This window comes from Artemia franciscana, chromosome 8, assembly GCF_032884065.1.
Source record: "Artemia franciscana chromosome 8, ASM3288406v1, whole genome shotgun sequence".
Classification (NCBI taxonomy): Eukaryota; Metazoa; Arthropoda; class Branchiopoda; order Anostraca; family Artemiidae; genus Artemia; species Artemia franciscana.
The window spans coordinates 22,619,554-22,642,112 of NC_088870.1; the positions used below are offsets into that span (position 1 = coordinate 22,619,554).

The 22,559-nt window shown below is 33.2% G+C and overlaps 1 protein-coding gene across 1 annotated transcript in view; it reads right to left on the bottom strand.

The window, feature by feature from the left end:
* LOC136030144 (ras and EF-hand domain-containing protein homolog) overlaps positions 1-22,179 on the bottom strand; it is a 99,510-nt gene extending 77,331 nt beyond the window's left edge. The window contains exons 1-2 of the mRNA XM_065708843.1: positions 22,106-22,179; positions 8,783-9,009 (exon numbers count right to left, since the gene is read on the bottom strand). Of these exons, the coding sequence (XP_065564915.1) occupies positions 8,783-8,872 (90 nt within the window). The 5' untranslated portion in view covers positions 8,873-9,009; positions 22,106-22,179. The remainder of the gene's footprint in view (positions 1-8,782; positions 9,010-22,105) is intronic.
* Between the last annotated feature and the right edge of the window lie 380 nt (positions 22,180-22,559).

Sequence of the window (22,559 nt, forward strand, 5' to 3'; positions counted from 1 at the left end):
TCTCTCAACTCTTCTTTTTTAAACAGTAAAATACTTTAGCGTAAGGAGCGGGGCGTTGATGAGGAAGCAGCCCCTTTCATATACGAAGTAATTTGTGTTTGTTTTAAGTTCTAATGTCGCTCCTTACTTTCAGTTAAAAACACTTGTTTTTTTTATTTAATTTCTGAACGTCTTTGAATCAATGCATGTTTTGATTTTGGCTCTCCGCAGAGGAATAATTAAAACGAAATTTGCAATTTATTTTTTTTGGCCAAATGGCTTTCTCATAATGGCTCTCACATTGATCAAATTATTTTGAGAAAAAAAGCAGGAGAGAAAGCCTAGTTGCCCTCCAATTTTTTGGTTAATTAAAAAGGCAACTAGAACTTTTAATTTTTTACGAATCTTTTTATTAGTAAAAGATATTCGTAACTTATAAATTAGCTTACGGAAAGAATGTTTTATTCTGATGTTTTTATTATACATATGATAGGGTTCGCCCCCTCGTCAGTACCTCTCTCTTTACACTAAATCTTAAATTTTGTCCCAATTCATTAAGAATGAACCCTGAATCACAAAAGTCGTAGAATAAATAGTTGACATTACTAAAAATACTATAGCATAAAGAGCGAGGTATTAGGAGGAGGTGAACCCCTAATATGGGTAATAGTATCTGTTCGTTTTAAGTTTTAATGCTGCTTCTTACTTCCAGCTGAAAAAATTTTCATATTTACTTTTCATTGTTGTTTTTTTAATAATGCTAGTAAATCCTGCACTCCCTTCATGGACATTTTCTTCCCCCATGACAAATTCCTGGATGGAAAGCTCCCCCAGTATATCCCCCTCTTCTCAAACCCTCCCCCAATCAAAACATCCTCCTGAAAACGCCTGTACAATCCCAATAACCATTACTATATGTAAGCACTAGTCAAAGTTTGTAAATTGTAGCCCCTCCCACGGAGACTGTAGAGGAGTAATTCGTCTCCAAAGACATAGTTATAAAGTTTTTCGACTACGCTAAATAAAATGGCTATCTCAGAATTTTGATCCGTTGATTTTGGGAAAATAATTAGCGTGGGAGGGGGCCTAGGTGCCCTCTATACGCTGAATCTGATGGTTTAATTTTCGTTAAGATTCTATGACTTTTAGGGGGTGTTTCCCCCTATTTTCTAAAATAACGCAAATTTTCTCAGGCTCATAACTTTTGATGCGTAAGACTAAACTTGATGAAACTTATATCTTTAAAATCAGCATTAAAATTCAATTCTTTCGATGTAGCCATTGGTATCAAAATTCAATTTTTTTGAGTTTTGGTTTCTATTGAGCCGGGTCACTCCTTACTACAGTTCGTTACCACAAACTGTTTGATTGACGGAGTTTTACGAATTATGCTACCGTCAATTTTTCTTGGAGTCAATTAATATTTTGTATTAGGAAAGGAAAGAGGAAGAAGGAAAAATCTCACGATTCTTTTCTTACATCCAGTCCAATGGAATAAATCCAATTGAAATCGTAAGCTGATAGTTTGAATCTAGTTTTACATACTGTTAATAATAGTTCCACTACGTTAAATGAACTGAAAGCTGCTTTTGGAGGACTAGAGCAGAGAATTTCTAAGATCAAAGAATATATATTGGCATCAAAATTGGAAGTGGAAAGTATTTATCCTAAAGTGACTAGCCTTGACATAGAAACCAAAGGTTTGAGGAGCCACATTTCATTGTTTGTTGATGAAAATTATTTTCTGAAATCACAGCTATCTAGCGTAAAGCATAAAATGAAGAAGCTGGAAAGAAAGAAACTGATACATTCTAGTATGTAACGTGACAGTGAAAAACATTGGAAACGCTAAGGCGATTTTTGATAATATAATTTTGTCAGGTCTTGGGATTCATGAGGTACTCAATTACACAATAGCTGATCTCAAGTCTGCAAAAAAGGCTGATCAAGGTTTCTATGGAAAACAAGGAGCTGAAATGCCAGTTCTAAGACAGGCTCAAAATCTTGATGTAATAAAAATAATACTAGTGACTTATATAATGGGAACCTCTGCCACCACAAATATTGTGTCTTTTTATTGTATTGTTGTTTTTTTTGTGTGCCAACAGGAGCTTTTGCTGAATGAGTATATTTATGATTTTTTTTTTTTTTAACATATGAGGAGGTATACAAGTACGGGTTCAGGGTATGTAGGTAAGGGTAAATATGAATGTGATACAACTTAAGGATAAAAGTGACCTGCTTGAGAGAAATTCTGTGAAATTTTATGAAGAAATGAATGAAAATTGGCGCAATAATTGGGATGAGGTAACTTTTTAGAGCATTAAAGCTGTAAATGATCTGTCAAAGTATATTTTTGTTTGTGAATTAATGATTGTTTCGGATTTGAATCGACAAGATCATTTAATGCGTTTTCATTTAAATCATCAAGGGCTGAATAGTTCTTATGATTGTTTATCGGAGTTTTGTTATAATGTGCATAATATAGATATTTTTGATTTGACTGAAACTTGTTTAAGTGCTGAAAATGAAGGGCTTTTAAATATTGAGTCTTATATTTTATTTTAGGAGGAATAGAAGCGAGTCTAAGCATGATTTATCGAAAATATATTGATATGATGTGTGAGACTTTGGTATTGGAGGTTGGAATCCATACACAGGATATATTTTTCGAGGTTATTGTGTATAAGCTCCCTTCAGCGCCAAATCATATATTTTTTGAATTGATTGAAAACCAATTAGAAAAGATACGGAGAATATTCGGATTATGTAGTTTTATGGGTGATTTTAATATTGGTTTGATGCAAAAGAATGATAAGACTTGCCGAAGTTCTTGTGATTTGACGAATAGTTTCAGTATGTTTCCTACTATAATATTTGCACGAGAGTAACGGAGAATTCTGCTACTTTAATTGATAATATATTTGTCAATAAGACATTTAATAAGCCAAAAGTAATCATCAATGACGTGTCAGATCATTATACGATTATCGTTTGTTGTGATATTAAAGCTTCTCATTGTGGTTCAATTAATCGTAATAGTTTTAATCAGGAGATTTTTGTGAAAGGTGGTGTCCCGAAGTTTAGGAAAGTCTTGAGCAGGTCTGATTGGTCCTTTTTAATCCAGTTTACCACTTTTGGTGAGAAATTTAGTGAATGGTATAGCAAAATCATTAATATTCTTCGTGAAATGTGCATAAGAAAAGTAACAAAGCAACACAGAAAAGATACAAAACTCAAAAAGCCACATATAACATAGAGTCTGATTAATTCTATTGAAAAAAGACATGCATTATATAGAAAATGTGTTTTGCATGACAATGACTTGGACCGAGATATACATATAAGAAATACAATATTGCATTTGACAAATTGTTAAGAAAGGCAAAACGGCTAATTTACAAAGCAGTTTGAAGAGGCTAAGGGTTCCTCTGTAAGGAGTTGGAGAATTATTCTATTGGTTATTGGTGATAAAAATTTACATTTGCCACAATTTGTCATAACACTAACCATCACCAAGTTGCAAATAAAATGATCCGTTATTTTTCAAAGTTCGAATGAATATAAGAGCATTGATTGAGAAACCCTTTGAAGAAGGAACATATGAGAAATATTTGCCTCCTTCAAGTGATACAAGCTTGCTATCACAGCATACCAGCATACCAACGCTCTCGAAGTTACAGAATATGTGAACGAGATGAAAAATGGTGATGCAGGATCAGATTTGGTATCTCAAAATGTTGTTCAGGCCATTTTGTCATCTATTTTACCCATGTTTGTGGAAATTGTAAATGGGTGTTTCAAAGATGGAAAGTTTCAGGATATTTTTCAAAGAGCGAGAATTGCACCGTTGTATAAATATAGTGACCGATAAGATTACAGTAATTTCAGACCAATATCTCCTCTACCTATATTTTCTATAATTTTTGAAAAATTAATTTATGTTCAAATCGAACAGTATTTAGAGGAATAGAAAGTTTTTACAGTAATCAGTCTTCAGAAAGAAATATTCAACTGAACACGCATTGCAATTCTGACGACTTTGGCTAGTGGTGCCTTTTATAGTAATATGAAGGTCGCTACAGTAATCTTAGACATTTTGAAAGCTTTTTAAAAAGTTCACCGAAGAATTTTATTGAAGAAATTGGAGAATTGCAGAGTGAGAGGTAGTATCATGAATTTAATATCTTCATATTTGAGCAACAGACACTTGTTTTTAAAAGAAAATGGTACGCAGTCTCATGATTTTGAAACTACTTGTGGGGTTCCCCAAGTATCTTCCGTTTGCTCGTTACTATTTTCTATATACATTAATGATGTGTCTAATTTGATTTCTAACTTGTATCAAAGATTTGAAGTGAATCAAAAGACCCCTAAACGAGCGAAAAATCTAATATTATTCACTGTGACCCATCATATACAGTGGCAGGAAGGTCTGAACAGGAGCTGGTTCAGACGCTATCAGATGAACATTGCCAAAATTGGAAAGTGGCTGTGCCTCAACAAATTGAAACTCAATTACTGTAAATCAGCGCTCATAGTATTTAGCCGTTCAACAAATTATCATCCTTGGCTTAAAGAGCTCAAAGTTGTTCATGTAATTGTGTCGTGAAGGAAAGCAGTAAAATATCTTGATGTCATTTTGGACGAGGTCAGTTTTTGATATATTATTCAGTGTATCACTTCAAAGGTTGCACAAATTATTTGTGAATGAAGCATTGTTTTTCCACAACATATTTCAAGATTGTTGTACTTTTCACAAGTCCATCCTTAATTGTTATACTGTTGTTCGGTTCGGTCAAGTACATTCGCTGTTCACCTTAAACCATTATGTATATTACAAAATTCTGATCTTCGTAATATAAATATCTGATTCTAGGTTTTCACTTAGATCAGCTTATATAAAAATCTGTATTATTCCACTGGCTAGCCTATTAATTTTTTTCAAGTGTCAGTTTATGCTTGATTTATTACATTTTCTAGTGCCTGATTATTATGTAAATATTTTTATTACTCTTAGTTTTTTGTTCCTAATAAAGCTCCCTTATATTTAAAAAAGGTTTTCCAATTGAAAGCAAATGAAAGGTTTTGAATTTGAGTAAAATTAAAACTCAAAGTGAAAAATAGAATAAACCACTTACTATCGAAGCAACCCCTTCTCAATCCCTCACTTGTTACGTTCGAGTTTCTTAGTGCTTCAAAATTTCCCATTTCAAAGCAAAGGTCCTAGTGCTTCAAAATTTGTTCCTAAATAATTCGAAAAAGTTGTACTTTTTAGTTATTTCACAAGAAAATAAACTAATATAAAAGACTGCTTGGCCTACTTAGTAAAATTAGTGGTAGTTGAGAATTGCATAGCTGCTCATCAATCAATAGGATGGGCACAAATCCCTTCTAATAGATAGGAAAACGTGTACAAAATCTGAAAACTCACAGATTAGGTCCATATACACGTACCTACAATTCAATTTGGAAGTTTATTTGTTGACCCAGCTGATTTTTTGAATCTTTAATTTTGAACAGATTTTCACATTTTTAGCAAAAGTCATTATCTATAAGTTTTATCTGGTCATTCATCTTGTTTTGTATTTTTCTTTAGGCTGTCCATTAATCATTAATGTAAAGCCGTTTATGATTAATGGCCGTATCATTAATGGATATATATATATATATATATATATATATATATATTTATCAAAAACATTTAATATAATACATGAATGTATAAATATAAATATAAATTTTGTAAATATAAACATTAAAAATATAATATTTATTAATAATATAGAACATAATTTATTTTAATATAAACTCATGCAAAGACTAACTTAAAAATGTGATACGGTTCTCATATATTAGCTAATCGACAATATATACAGAATAATATATGATTCAGATATAAATACAAAATGATAAATAACGAGTAAATAAGAAAGAAAAAAAAATACATTACACTTGGTATAATTTGGATTGATATTACGCATGATTAATATAAAAAGCTTTTTCCACAAGATAAGTTTTTCAAAGAAAAGTAAATAGCTCCATTAAGCCATGAATGAGCAAAAATAAAGTCAAATAATCTTCCAAGCTCAAAACTACCACAAATAATTATCAATAAATAGATGAAACTCAAAACGAACAAAAGTTACAACAAATCTCTGAGTCAGACTCAAAACAAGCAAAAATTAATATGAGTAGTGCTAATAACCCCTTATGCCTTTTCAACCTCAGAAGACAATTTGCCCTTTTCGGAAATAAAGAAACAAATGACTCTGGATTGCCAGTTGAATTAACATATACTGACATTTCTTCCTTAAAGTTTTATGAAACTCAAAAGGAACAAACATTAACATGAGTAGGGCTGATAACTCTAATGCCTCATCAAGACCAGAACATAATTTGTGCTTTACTGAAAACAAAAACAAACAAACAAATGACCTTGGATTGTCCGTTTAATTTACATATACTGACATTTCTTCCTTAAGGTTTATACAATTTTTCATATGAAAGTAAGAAAGGTGAAAATATTTCAAACGTATTTTGTCTCAGAAGTAGTAATAGTATTGGACCTAAGTGTTTCAACTTAATGCCCTCAGTCGTTCTCGTTATGTTGCTGAGATGTCTTATTGGCAATCATAAACACAACGCCTTTTGATTTATTTTAAATTAACATTTAGTTTTAAATCATAATTGGCAAATTGCATAATTGCGATGTTTGACATGCCTAATATCTGTAAAAAGCATACCTGCTACACCGTTCTACTCTGAACAAAATGACTATTTCAAAATTTCAACTGGATGCATTTAGAAAATGAATGGGCATGAGAGAAGTGCTGCTTACCCTCCAATCTCTTATTACTTTTTAAAAAAGCACCAAATACTTGTGCCGTAATTGAAGTGCAAGGAGGAGGACTTCCCCCATCATACATCTAGTAAGAATATTTTAAACAAGGAAAAACAAAGTGAAAACATTTTAAACATATTTTGTATTCAGTAGCGTGCAAATTATGTTCTGGTCTTGAGATAGCATGGGGGTTTCTAGGCAGGTTCATGTTGATTTTTAATAATTTTGAGTTATTTACTCACTCGGTTATTTATTGTGTGGGTTAAATTTAAATAAATATATTTAAGATGTTTTAATATTTTTAACTTTCACATATCAAAAATTGTCAAACCTTTAGGGAAAATATACATCAGTATGTGTGTATTAAACTGACAATCAAAAGCCATATTTCTTAGTAAATTGCAAGCTATATTCTCGTCTTAAGAAGTAATGGGGTTGTCAAACATAATATCTATACCTTTCAACTATACTGAACAAAACAGCTGTCTAGTTATTTTGATCTGAATTTTTCGGAAATTGATGAGTGCTGGGGGTGGGTTGTCTTTCCATCTCTTTTGAAAAGTAAAAAGAGCGATAGCTTTTTGGTTTCCAATCAAATGACCCTTTTTCGAAGTTTATATGACAACATATGGCCATCTCAAAATTTCTATCAGATGTGCATCGGGAAAAAAATGGTTTGCATGGAGAATTATCCCCCTTCCGTTCATTCTGAAGAAAAAAATGGCATTAGAACATCTTATTACCAATCCAACGATCCCCCCCCCCGAAGTTTATACGATCACCCTATGTATATATATATACATTATTTTACCATCAGAGGATAGTTTGCAACTCTTGCCCTAAAGGCTGGGGGGTTTTCATCCTCAAAAACAAATTTTCAGTCCTTTAAATGTTGAACAAAATGGTTATCTAAAAAATTTCATTGAATGTGTTTGGGATAATGATGGGCAAGGAAAGGGGATTAGTTGCCCTCCAATCACTTTTGACTATTAAAAAGGACACTATTCCTTTCAATTTCCAATCCAATGAGGCCCTTTTGAAGTTCCCACGATAACTCCCTCAGTGCGAATTGCCCGGGTTTAAAAAAAAAGAGAAAAACAATTATATTGTGCCCATATCGCTCATTACTTAGACAGCTAAATTGCACTGTCTATGATACCTTATATGCCCCCAGTCTATAGCTTACAGCACTTGCGCTGAAGGGTCTGGGGTTGTATTCCCCAAACATATATGGCTGTATTATTTTGAAAAAATGGCTGTCTCAAAATTTTGATTGGATGTGTTTGGGGTAATTTTGGCGTGGGAGAGGCTTAGCTGCCCTAAAATCACTTTAGAAGATTAAAAACAACACTATCCCTTTCAATTATCCATTGAATTAGCCTTTTTTGAAGCTTTTATGGCAACAAGTAGCCGTCTCAAAATTTCTGTCAGATGTATTTTGGGAACCCTTGCCCTGAGGGTTGTGGGGGGGGGGGGGGTATATTCATTCGATTTTCCAATCGAATGAGTATTTTTCGAATTTTCTACGACAACAAATGGTAATCTTTAAATTTCTATCACATGCATTTCAGAAAAATACAAGGTGTCTGGGGGTGGGGAGTATCTACCCTCTGATCTCTCTGAATATTAAAAAGGGCACAGGACTTCTGAATACTAATCCAATGAGCCGGAAACATATAAGATCACCCTTTCTATTTATACTCTATATGCCTTCGGGGCATAAATTACAACCCTAGCCCTGTGGGCTCTAGGGTCAGGAGGGGTTCACCCTCAAAGACCTAGTAAAGAAAATAATACATTGTGCCCACATCTCTCTTTACTTAGGCAGCGCTTTTGCACTGCCAAAGATTTTGCTTGAATTTTGTCTTTTTGTTCAGTATTTCTTTCAGCTTTGGATAAATTTTATTTCCAGCTGAAGGTCTTTTATAGGCTAACCATTTAATATTTATAAATTCAAACCTGTAGAGGATCTTCTAGAACGTCGTTGCATATTGAACATATGAAATTTGAGTCAACATCTCCAACGAATCTATCAATATTTATTCCCATCTTAATGTCGACTAGTTTCCATGTTCTAATAGAAATAAAATAATATGTCTTGTTTAAGCTAGATAATTTAGGTCAAACTGTAGAGAACCTGAATGTGTCTTGGTTGGACAATCTTTACTTCAGCCAAAATATTGTAGCTGAAAAAGAAAAGTTATTTTACTCCAAATTAACACAAACTATAGAAGCAAAACCATAAAGGAAAATATGCTCCACAATGCTATCCCAAATAAGAACATAGTTATCTCCCCTTAACGGATTTAAAGGCACATACTTTCGTGCCATTCTGAAAAAAATAAAAATAGAATCACGCTTTCTGGAGCATGTTTTTCAACAACAAGAACAAAACAAAACAATATTACACATATATAAAGAATTAATTAATGACTTAATTGTATTTCAGTTCAAACCATACGAAATTTATGCCTGAAAAAAAAGTTTTGAATGAAAAATTAGAGATTCTTCTTAAAATTATATGAATTGAAGCAATATATTGAATTCATAAATCTGTAAAATATTTTTTTAAATCAAATTTCTATCGAGCTGAAACGAATGTATATAACATGTATGGGGTATTGATCAAAATAACTGAAAGCTAAATTTGCTGCTTAAACTATCATTAAATTATTATTTCTTAAAAATTATATAAAATTCCGAGAAGTTTAAGTGATTGAGGCTATTTTTTAGTGCTATAAAAATGTGTGATCAAACAGTTCGTGGTAACGAACAGTAGTAAGGAGCAACCCGGCTCAATAGTAAAGGAAACTCTAAAAAACGAATGCTAAAAGATAAATTGCTAATTGATGCTAAAAGATACATCAAAAGAATTAAATTTTTATGCTGATTCTAAATATATAAGTTTCATTAAATTTAGTCTTTGTCATCAAAAGTTACGAGCCGGAGAAAATTTGCCTTATTTTAGAAAATAGGGGGAAACATCCCCTAAAAGTCATAGAATGATGGTGTGACTTAACGAAATTCACACCATCGAATTCGGTGTATCAGAGAACCCTATAGCAAAAATTTCAAGCTCCTATCTACAAAAATGTGGAATTTCATATTTTTTGCTAGAAGACAAATCACGGGTGCGAGTTTATTTGTTTGTTTTTTTCCAGGGGTCATAGTATCGACCAAGTGGTCCTAGAGTGTCGCAAGAGGGCTCATTGTAACGGAAATGAAAAGTTCTAGTATCCTTTTTAAGTGACAAAAAAAAATTGGAAAAACTGATTCTAAATATATAAGTTTCATTAAATTTAGTCTTTGTCATCAAAAGTTAGGAGCCGGAGAAAATTTGCCTTATTTTTAGAAAATAGGGGGAAACATCCCCTAAAACTCATAGAATGATGGTGTGACTTAACGAAATTCACACCATCGCATTCGGTGTATCAAAGAACCCTATAGCAAAAATTTCAAGCTCCTATCTACAAAAATGTGGAATTTCATATTTTTTGCTAGAAGACAAATCACGGGTGCGAGTTTATTTTTTTTTTATTTTTTTCCAGGGGTCATAGTATCGACCAAGTGGTCCTAGAGTGTCACAAGAGGGCTCATTGTAACGGAAATGAAAAGTTCTAGTATCCTTTTTAAGTGACCAAAAAAATTGGAGGGCACATAGGCCCCCTCCCACGCTTTTTTTCCCAAAGTCATATAATCAAAATTTGGAGATAGCCATTTTGTTTTGCATAGTCGAAAACCGTAATAAATATGTCTTTGGGAATGACTTACTCCCCCACAATCCCTGGGAGAGGGGCTGCAAGTTACAAACTTTGACCAGTGTTTATATATAGTAATGGTTATTGAAGGGCACATAGGCCCCCTCCCACGCTTTTTTTCCCAAAGTCATATAATCAAAATTTGGACGCTTTTTTTCCCAAAGTCATATAATCAAAATTTGGAGATAGCCATTTTGTTTTGCATAGTCGAAAACCGTAATAAATATGTCTTTGGGAATGACTTACTCCCCCACAATCCCTGATAGAGGGGCTGCAAGTTACAAACTTTGACCAGTGTTTATATATAGTAATGGTTATTGTGAAGTGTACTGACGTTTTCGGTTTTTTTTTGTTTGGGGGTGGGGTTGAGGGGAGATGGCTATGTGGGAGGGTCTTTCCTTGGAGGAATATGTCATGGGGGAAGAAAAATTCAATGAAAAGGGCGCAGGATTTTCTAGCATTATTATAAAAAAAAATAATGAAAAAATAAACATGAAAACGTTTTTTCAATTGAAAGTAAGGAGTAGCATTGAAACTTACAACGAACAGAGATTATTACAATTCTGAGGGGTTCTGAAAATACTTTAGCAAAAAAGCGAGGTATTTAATAGGAGATAAATACCTCGCTCTTTATGCCAAAGTATTTTTAGTAATTTCAACTATTTATTCTACGGCCTTTTTGATTCAGGGGTCATTTTCTTAACGATTGGGACAAAATTTACGATTTAGTGTAAAGAGCGAGTTATTAACGAGGTTACAAACCCCCTCGTATACATAATAAAATATAAGAATATAAAAGTTTATTACGTAAGTTAATTCTTAAGTTACGGATATTTTTTACTAATAAAAACGTTCGTTAAAAATTAAAAGTTCTAGTTGCCTCTTTAAGTAACCGAAAAATTAGAGGGCAACTAGGCCTTCTTCCCCACCCCTTATTTCTCAAAATGGTCTGATCGAAACTAAGAGAAAGCCCTTTAGCCAAAAAAAGAATTAATATACAACTTTCATTTTAATAATTTATTTGCGGAGAGCAAGAATCAAACATGCATTATTTCAAAAACGTTCTGAAATTAAACAAAAAAACTAGTTTTTTTTAACAGAAAGAAAGGAGCGACATTAAAATCTAAAACGAACAGAAATTACTCCGTATATGAAATGGGTTGTCCCCTCCGCAATCTTTCGCTCTTTACGCTAAAGTTTGAGTCTTTGCCACAATTCTACTTTTCAAAACAATTAAACACTTTAGCGTATAGAGAGAGGGATTGCGGAGGGGACAACCCATTTCATGTACGGAGTAATTTCTGTTCGTTTTAAATTTTAATGTCGCTCCTTACTTTCAGTAAAAAAAAACAATTTTTTTTTTTATTTAATCAAATATGAGATACTGAATATATTTGAAGAAAAATATTGCCATAAAATGTTTTAGGACGTCATGAATCTATCCTTTCTATTATTGTTATTTATTGGAAAACCCGTCATACAAAAAAAAGAATTAAAAGACAGAGCAATAAGTGAAAGAAAAAATACGAAATACACACTGAGCGCTAAGACAAACATTTTAAAAAAACAATAAAAACATCTTAACTACTGGGCTAATACCGATGACCAGTGATGGTTCAACTTCAGCACTCAGGGATTATTAGCAAGACAATAAACTATAAATTAGTAGCAACATTTTTAAATTACGGCACGATTTAAAGTCATGACACAGACATACAAAAATACAAAGTTTTGAACAAGACGGAGCAAAAGAGATGGAGAAAAAAAGGAAAACAAACAACAACAACATAAAAAGAGGCACATACTACTGAAATGGTACAGAATACCAGTCATATTCCCTGTTTTTATTGTGTTTAGCTATTAATCTATGTGTTTATATTAATATATGTGTATAGCTATTAATCTAGCTACTGCAACATTTGGGTCAACAGTTTCAAACAGACAGAAAATTTTTGAGTTGCTTTGCCAGGAAGGAAGGTGGAGAAAATATTTAGCAAAACGGAAGAAAATTTCGAAACTAATATCTAAGAAAAGGTGTCAGGGTCGCAATTTAGTTTCAGGCAACAATTTATCAATTGTTTGAATATGTAAAGAAAATTGAATAGAAAAATGTATGTCAGTATGTATTTCGCCTATGAATATAATTTTTTCATATTATATTTCATTTTTTCATCGTATTTAATTTAATATTCCAAAATAGAAAAAATAACATAAAATAAAAATAAAAATATTCATTTTAAAGTAAAAATATGAACATGACCCAACCCTTTCTTCTCTCTTCCTAAACGGAAGAAAATTTCGAAACTAAGATCTAAGATAAGGTGTCAGGGTCGCCTTATGAGCTTCTAAAATTTTCCCGTAACGACTCATAGCTTGAATGCGTAAGGTGTTTGGCTAAGAAGACCCTCATATTACAAATAAAGAATGATTTTCAAGTTGCTGACTATTGAAGTTTATTGAGCCTTAAATTGACAAAACAAAATTTTTTCCTATAATCAATTTTGTTTTTAATAGCTAGAGCCAGAGATGAAACACCTTCCATTTTAAAAAGGCAAGATTCATTTATTCAGATTCATTTATTCAAAAATTCATATTCATCAAAATCTTCAACATGCCCAAATGGCGAGACAAGCTCGACTACTGGGCAAGACATATAAACAAAATTTAACAATCCTCATTTATACAGAACAAACAAAAAATGAACCACTATTTCATCAATAAAATCTTTTCAGAATTTTTACGTTAGTAAAAATTTTTCGTTAGTTTTTCATTATTAGCTAGAATCAGAGGCAGCAGTATGGTGATTTTTTATCCTTTTTTTTAGAGCAGGGCAATACAAAAAGAAAGAATTGTCTTTGAAATTTTGGACAAGAGTCCTTTCGATTTGAAATTGCAATGTCTAGTGCACTTTTGATAATAAAAATTGATTGAAGGGCTGTCAAACCCCTCCTACTTCGTCTGTCATTTCCCCAAATGCATCCAATCTGAATTTTGAGATAGAAATTCTTTTCAGCGCTGATGAAAAGCCAGCAAATGTATCTTTGAAGATGACAACACCTTACAGCCCTAAGGTCAAGGGTTGTAAGTTATGGACCGGGACATATATGGTTTTTACTAAATGGTTGTCGTATAAATTTTGAATCGGGCTCATTGGATTAGAAATCAAATGATCTAATGCCTTTTTAAGAATCGAAGTGATCAGAAGGCAACTAAACTCCCCTACCAATCAAAATATATATTCCTCAATTTCATCCGGTAGAAATTTTAAGATAGCCATTTGTTCAAAAGCCGTCAGAGATCACACAACTAGACATTGGGATTATCATAATCCCGCAGAGTCTGGGGAAAAGGATTGTACGCTTTATAAAGGTTTTAACTGGTATTCACAGGGTTTTTACAGCGGAGGGGTTTTGGAAACTCTAGAGAAGGCTTATTAGACTGGAAATTTAAATTTCTAGTTAGAGTTAGTTTTCTAGTTTAAAATTCTAGTTAGAGTTAAGTTTCTCTTGTCAGTTAGAACAACTGAAAAGAAAAATATTATTTTTGGATCCCCTCCCGTCCACCTGAATTCTTTGATTGTGTGGTCTTTCCTGTTTTATATTCGGTATGTTTCATATTTCAAACAATGTTTTGTCTACCACTACCTTTTTAAAAAGCTTCCTTGGTTCACACCTGATTAAGTACGTAGACGTATACAAAGAACCAGTGCCTAAAATAATACAGTGCATAAGAAACCTAGATAAAAAAATACTGAAATTTCCTATGATTTACTTTGTTCATGGTTGCAGCTGTAGCTGCAACCTAGTTAAGAGTGAACCACAGCCCTTAAGAACCAAAATTTCAGAGATGTGTTTTGGAAAAAATGTCAAGAATCTTTCTAGTCGGAAAACATTGCCATCTTGCACGGATTCAGGGATGGTAAATTTTATTTCGGTTCATCTTAAAAGCAAAAGCGAAAGGAAGTGCATAGTGATTTCAAAGAAAAGCCTGAAACCACTAAAGGTGTTAAAAATGAAAAATACACATAGGAGTCAGCAAGGTCTAAAGCCCTGTAAAAAAATTACAGTCCTTCACCTTGAACAACAAGGAAAATCGCTTCTTGGTGGGGGTAGCAACGATATTTAGGTTGTTTTTTTTTCTTTTTCCGGGACTGGTGGGTTACCAGAATACCACAGATAGATCCTTAATAGCTCATTTAAAAGCCATTTTTTTATATCTATGTGCTTGTTATGAATCTTACCCTCTGCAAGTGTCATATGACACTAAAACAGCACTTTTTGTGCCATTTACCAAGGGGTGGGGTCAGGTGGGCTATAATAACCTCGTAAACAGATGTTTAAAGAGCGAGGTGTTGAGGAAAGAGCAACCCCTCTCATATACGTATTAATTTATGTTAAATTTAAGTTCTAATGTAATGTAATGTAATGCTTATATAGAAGATACTGTTCATCTATGTATTACTATATGTTACTGTGAATATTAATATATATTACTGAAAATTTGTGAATATGAATTCACCAATTGGTGTGTTAAAAAAATATGTTACAGAATTTCTATTTGCTAACATAAGATTCGTAACATATGTAACAAAAGATCTGTTTAATTAGGACAATAAGAATTTTTCATAGAACTATAAACTTTAGCTTAAATAGCGAGGTGTTGAGGAAAGATCAACCCCCCTCATATGCGTACTAATTTCTGTTATACTTAAGTTTCAATGTCACTTCTTACTTTTGTTTAAAAGTCAATTTTTTATATTTAATCTTCAATCTATAACATATGACTATGTATCAGGCCTGCAGCTGTAACCTACTTCAGTGGGAAAACATACTTATATACTTTGATCCATTAGTCTCAAATGTATTTATTCACCGAACCAGAATTATGATAGTAAATGCAAATATTCTCAACTTTGTCTCAAAGGTTATCAGCTAATTCTAAGGATTATATCATAGGGTAGAACACAAGTTAGAATCTTTACATGTTCAACTTTGTTGGAACTAAATCAACAAAATAGTTTTTCAAGCTCAATGTAAGCTTAAAATGTAAGCACTAAACTTAAAAGATTTATTAGTCACAAATGTATCCATTCACCGAAACAGGCTTATGATAGTAATTGTAAATGTTCTTAATTTTTTTCCAAAAGGATATCAGTTAGTACTTGGGATTGTTATAATGCCATTGAAATGTTTTTTCATTTCGTCAAAAATGAAAATCCTTTGGATCCAAAAATTTTTTCATGATCTGATTCCCTAGAATGGATAAGGTTTTCAATTTTAAAGACTAAACTTAAGAACATTTTTAGAAAAATACTGTCTAGTATGAAAAATTGGGACTGGTGTTTTCCCTCCATGTAAAATAGTCCCCCTCCTAGCCCGTAGGATATTTACCGCCACCAAAAATAACCCCATAAGAATCGTCCCAATATAAAGTAATGCAGCTCAGAGAAAGCACAAAATTCGTAGCTCAAAATGTTATTTCAATTCCCTAGGAGCTTTCTCATAACCCCATGCTCCCCTCCCCCACTTTCTATTTTTCGTCAAATCTTAAAAATAAGCAAAATATTTTTCTGTCGTCTCATTTAATTCCGCATAAAATAATAAAAAATCCATATATGAATATTCCTCATATAAATAATAATTATATATATTAATGTAAATAATAGTTTAATTCCCCATAAAATAATAAAATATCTTCCGGAGAGCATTCTAACAAGGCAGTATGGGCCAAGGAAAGACTTTTTTATTGCACTTGGTTAATACCAAGTGCCATATAGCGATCACAGATTCTGTCAGTTTGTTGGTCTACCGGTCTGTTGGTTTGTCTATCGGTCCCGGTTTTGCTAGTTTAGGTACTTCCAGATAAGCTAGGATGATAAAATTTGGCAAGCATATCAGGGAACAGACCAAATTAAATTAAAAATAGTCTTTCCCCGATTTGACTATCTGGGGAGTGGGAGGGAAGGGGAGCAGTTAATTCAAAAAAAATGAAAAGATTAGGTATTTTTAACTTGCGAACGAGTGATCAGATTAAAATGAAATTTGATATTTAGAAGCACATCATATGTCAGAGCTCTTTTTGTTAAATTCCGACTGAATCTGGTGGCACTGGGGGGAGGTGGGAGCGGGAACCTAAAATCTTGGAAAACACTTAGAGTGGAGGGATCAGGATGAAACTTGATGGGAAAAATAAGCACTGGTCCTAAATACGGAATTGACACATCCAGAACTAATTCGCTCTCTTTGGAGGAGTTGGGCGAGGGTTAACTCTGAAAAATTAGAAAAAATGAGGTATTTTTGACTTACGAAGGACTGATCAGATCTTTGTGAAATTTCATATTTAGAAGGATCTCGTAACTTATATCTCTTATTCTAAATTCCTACCAGATCCAGTGTCATTGGGGGGAATTAGGGTGGGACCAGAAATCTTGGAAAACACTTAGAGTGGAGAAATCCGGATGAATCTTGATAGGGAGAATAACAACAAGTGTTAGATGTGATTAAAATAACCGTACTGAATCTGCTCTCTTTGAGGGGTGGGAGGGGGTTTTAGTTCGGAAATATTAGAAAAATTGAGGTATTTTTAACTTGTGGACGAGTGATCAGATCTTAATGAAATTTAATATTTAGCAGGATGTTGTATCTCAGAGCTCTTATTTTAAATCCCAACTGTATCCGGTGTCATTAGGGGGAGTTCAAGGGGAAACCTAAAATCCTGGAAAACACTTAGAGTGGAGGCATCGGGATGGAACATGGGTGGAAGAATAAGCAAAAGTCAAAGATGCATAATTGACATAGCCGGAATGGATTCGCTCTCTCTGGGGGAGCTGGAGGAAGGGTTAGTTCTGAAAAATTACAAAAAACGAGGTAGTTTTAACTTAAGAAAGAGTGACCGTTGAGAGTGATCGTGAGGTATTTTTAAATTTGATATTTAGAAGGAACTCATGTCTCAGAAGTCTTATTTTAAATAATGACCAGATATAGTGACATTGGGATGGGGGAGTGGTGAAACCGGAAATCATGGAAAACGCTTAGAGTGGAGATATCGGGATGAAATTTGATGAGTAGAATGAGTAAATGTCGTAGATACATTATGGACATAACCAGACTGGATCCACTCTCTTTGGGGGAGTTAGGGGGTCCAGTGCTTTGTCGAGTTCTGTGCTTCTGAACATGCTAGGCCGATGAAAATTGGTGGACGTGTCAGGGACCTACACTAATTGACTTGATAGAGTTGTTTTCCCCGATTAGAGCATATGGTGGGGAGAGAGGTGTTGTGAAGGGAGAGAAAAATTTGAAAAGGTGAGGTATTTGTGACTTACGAATTGGTGATCGGATCTTAATGAATTTTGATATTTGGAAAGACCTCGTGTGTCGGAGCTATTATTTTAAGTCCCGACCGGCATCAAGCATCTGATTTTTCTTTTAAATTAATCTATTGATTCTTAAAATTTTTCAATAGCTCAAGTCATATCAGCTCTTCGCTCTTGGCTCTTCGGACGTCGTAACAAGTGCCAAATGAGCTCATAGCTATTGTTAAATACAATACTACTACTACTACTAATAACTCACTGCAGCATCAAGCCGCCTGAGGCCAATACAGCTGCGCACGCTACTCCTCCAACCTAATCTATTTAAAGCCTCCCTCTTTATACCCTCCCAGGAAGTTCCCATTTCCTTTATATGTTTATTTATGACATCCTCCCAACCCAGACAAGGACGACCTGCTTTCTGTGTAGCCTCAGACGGTGGGCCAAATAGGACAATCATCGGTAATTTGTCATCCTTCATCCGTAGAACGTGTCCTAGCCATCTCAACCTTGCTTTCATTATAGCCCCAGAAAGCGGGATTGAACCACACTTTTCGTACAACCTACTGTTTGAAATACGGTCAGTCAGCCGGGTACCCAAAACAATCCGTAGGCAATTTCTCTGGAAAACATTTAGTAAATTTTTATCTGTTTTTCGGATTGCCCGTGCTTCAGAGCCATATTTGAACACTATCATCATTGTAGCTTCCAATATTCTAATCTTGGTTTGTCGACTTATCTTTCTATTCTTCCAAACTTTTTTTAACTGTGAAAAACACCCTGACCATTAGCTATTCTACTTTTAACATCTTTACTGCTCCGACCATCTTTACTAATGATACTACCAAGGTAACTGAAGCTCCCAGCCCGATCAATCTTTTCGTTACCTAATGTCACCTTTTCATCTTCACTTATTCCTAGCCTTAGTGACTTAGTCTTCTTAACATTAATTTTCAAGCCTATTTTAGAACCCTGAACTCGTAAAACCTCTAAAAATTCATTCATTTTGCTCACACTTTCATCTAATATGCTTAAACTATCAGCATAATCTAAGTCCAGGAGCGTTCTTCCTCCCCATTTAATTCCATGGTCTCCAATTTCCTTTCCTATGCTCCTTAAGACGAAGTCCATCAAAACGATCCTTATAAGGGGGATAGAACAAAACCCTGCTTAACTCCTGATTTAATACAAAACCAGTTGCTAACCTCATTTCCTACCATCACCGCAGCAGTATTATTCTAGTACATAGCACAAATCACTTTAATGTATTTTTCTGGTATACCATATAACGATAAGACCTTTGTTAGCGCTCTTCTATCAAGAGAATTGAAAGCTTGCTCATAATCGATAAAACTGAGGACCAAAGGTGTTTGACAACGAAGGGACTTCTCAATTATTAATCTAAGAGTGAAAACATGGTCAACACATCATCTATCTTTTGTAAAACCGCATTGTTCTTCTCTTAAAACTTTATTTACAGCATGTCTCAGTCTAAAAAGTATCATATTACTCAGTAATTTGCTACCTACAGAGACCAGACTAATGCCTCGATAATTACAACACTCACTCTTGTCACCTTTCTTATACAGTGGTTTAATTAAGGCTTTCCTAAAATCATTGGGTACCTCCCCTTTTTCAAAAATCATGTTCACAATCTTCAGTAGCTTATTCCTAACCTCAGAGCCACCGTATTTAAGAAACTCATTAATCATACTATCAGCACCTTGGGCCTTATTATTCTTTAATCCTTTTAGTACTGTTGCTAATTCTTCCTCACTAAATAAATCTACCTTCACACCCATGGTATCACAAACTTTTTCATTTTCATCTATATCTTTTCTATATAAATGTCATCTATATAAATATCGATGCCATAGTAAAATAATAAAGAACTTTAGCGGAAAGAGCGAGGCGTTGAGGAGAGGACAGGACATCCCTTTTCCTATACGGAATAATTTCTTTTCGTTTTAATTTTTAGTTTTTCTCCTTACTGGCAGTTAAAAAAAACTCGTTTTCATATTTACTTTCTCAACGTTACTGAATTAATGCATGTTTTGATTTTGTCTGACCGTAAATGAACAATTAAAACGAAATTTGCGTATTAAATTCTTTTGTGACTAAATGGCTTTCTCATAGTTTTGATCGGACGATTTTGTTAAAAAAGGGTTGGAGAGGAGGCTTAATCAAAAAGGCAACTAGAACTTCACTCCCTCGTCAATACATTGCTCTTTAAATTAATGCTTGAATTTTGTCCCAATTCCTTAAGAATGGCCCCTACTCACAAAGGCCGTAGAATAAATAGTCAAAGTTACTAAAAATACTTTAGTGTAAAGAGCGAGGCATTGTGAGGAAACTCTACTTCCAGTCATTTTGCTTTACTTCCAGCTAAAAAAAATATATTTATTTTCTCATTTTTTTTTTTTAAATATGCTAGAAAATCTTACGCTTCCTTCATGGAAATTTTCTTTCCTCATTATATTTTTTTCCATGGAAAGATAATCCCACTTGATCAAACCCCCTCAACCCAACCCCCCTCCTTAACGCGAAAAAGTCCTCCTTGAAACGTCTGTACACTTCCCAATAACCATTACTATATGTAAGCAATGGTCAAAGCTTGTAACTTGCAGCCCCTCCTACGGGGACTCTAGAGGATTAAGTCGTCCCAAAAGGCATAATTATTAGGGCGTTTAGAATATGCTGATAAATGGCTAGTCCAAAATTTTTATATAGTGAGTTTGCAAAAAATGAGCGTTGGAAGGGGCCTTAGTGTCCTCCATTTTTGTTACTTAAAAAGTGCTTTAAAATTTAGAATTTCCGTTAGAATGGGCCCTCTCGTGACATTCTAGGACCACTGGGTCGATGTGACTACCCCTGGAAAAAAAATAAACACATCCGTGATCTATTTTCTGGCAAAAAATAATTTTTTTTAGATAAGAGCTTGAAACTTAAACAGTAGGGCTCCTTGACACGTTGAATTTTAGCGTGCGATTTTCATTAAGATTCTATGACTTTCGGAGTGTTTTTCCCCCTGTTTTCTAAAATAAAGCAACTTATATATTCAAGAATACTAATGCGATTCTTTTAATGTAATTATTGGTATCAAATTGAATCTTTTTAGAGTTTCGGTTACTGTTGGGCCGGTTGGTATATTACTTTCAGTTTGTTACTACGAATTGTTTAAGATTGCAAAATATTCCTAACCATGATTACATACTGATGTTACCTAGATTATAAGTACTAAGGAAACATTTATTTATCAATTGTTTGAATATGTAAAGAAAATTGAATAGAAAAATGTATGTCAGTATGTATTTCGGCTATGAATATAATTTTTTCATCTTATATTTTATTTTTTCATCGTATTTAATTTAATATTCCAAAATAGAAAAAATAACATAAAATAAAAATAAAAATATTCATTTTAAAGTAAAAATATGAACATAACCCAACCCTTTCTTCTCTCTTCCTATTCAAATCCTTGAAACAGAAAAATTTGTCGCTGATTTTAGCCTACACAAAAATTGATATGTAAGCTATGAATTTTATTAACTCGGAATTTGATTGACTTGAGAAAAGAAAAATGTCATCTTCTTAGAATTTTCGATATGAAACACTTCAAGCGTTCTAAGAATATCATATGAAGATTTTCTTGAGAAAAACATACTTTCGATTCAAGGAGACTTTTAAGTTATGAATTCTTTTAATTTGAACTTCATTTCTTGTTACATTCTGTTTTGTATGTTATTGTATTTTTATTTCACCATATTTTGGTATACTTCATTTGGATTCGCCAGATTTTACTTACCGACCATAATGTACACAACTACCGTGTTTTTGTTCTTAGAGAAAAAATTTTGCTGTACTTTTTTTCTTATTAACAAGACAAAATCAGCTTTGGTTTCAAATGCACCAAATTTGCCTTTTCAAACCCTACAAAAAATATAAAGGTAGATTGAACCTTCCTGAAAAAAGCAAAAAAGCCCGGACGACTCTGCCAGAAAATAATATATACATATCTGCCAGAAAAATGTAAAAAATATCTGCCAGAAAAAAAAATGCCAGAAAAAAAATATTAAAAATATATTTTATACTATATATTCTATATATACGTGCCTGATATGTGGTGCCTCTTACAAAATATTATAAAATAAAATATATAATGAAGGCACGGCCTAAATAATTATCTTAATAATCCTTTGGATTCTAGTATCTTACCCAATAACTACGCACAAGTTAGAAAGCTTTGTTCCTGAACATTCAACTCAATCAGCTCAAATGCAACTGAGAGCAATAAACTGCGGAAAAGATAACAGCGAAAAACAAATGCTTTCTTTATCGTTTAAACTTTAAAGTATTGTCATTCTAAAATTGTTTGCTGATAAGATTTGATGACAAGAAAATTATTGAAAATTATATGTTTTTTATTGTTTTAAAAGTTGAGCTGTGAGAAATAAAAAAAACTTTAGCGTAAAGAGCGGGGCATTGAGGAGGGAAAAGCCACTTTCATAAACGAATAATTTCTGTTCGTTTCAAGTCTTAATGTCACTCATTACTTTTAGTTAAACTACTTACTTTTAGTTAAAAATTTGTTTTTTATTTCATTTTTGAAATTTTATGAATTATAGCAGGTTTTAATATTGGCTTACCGTACATGAATTATAAAATGAAA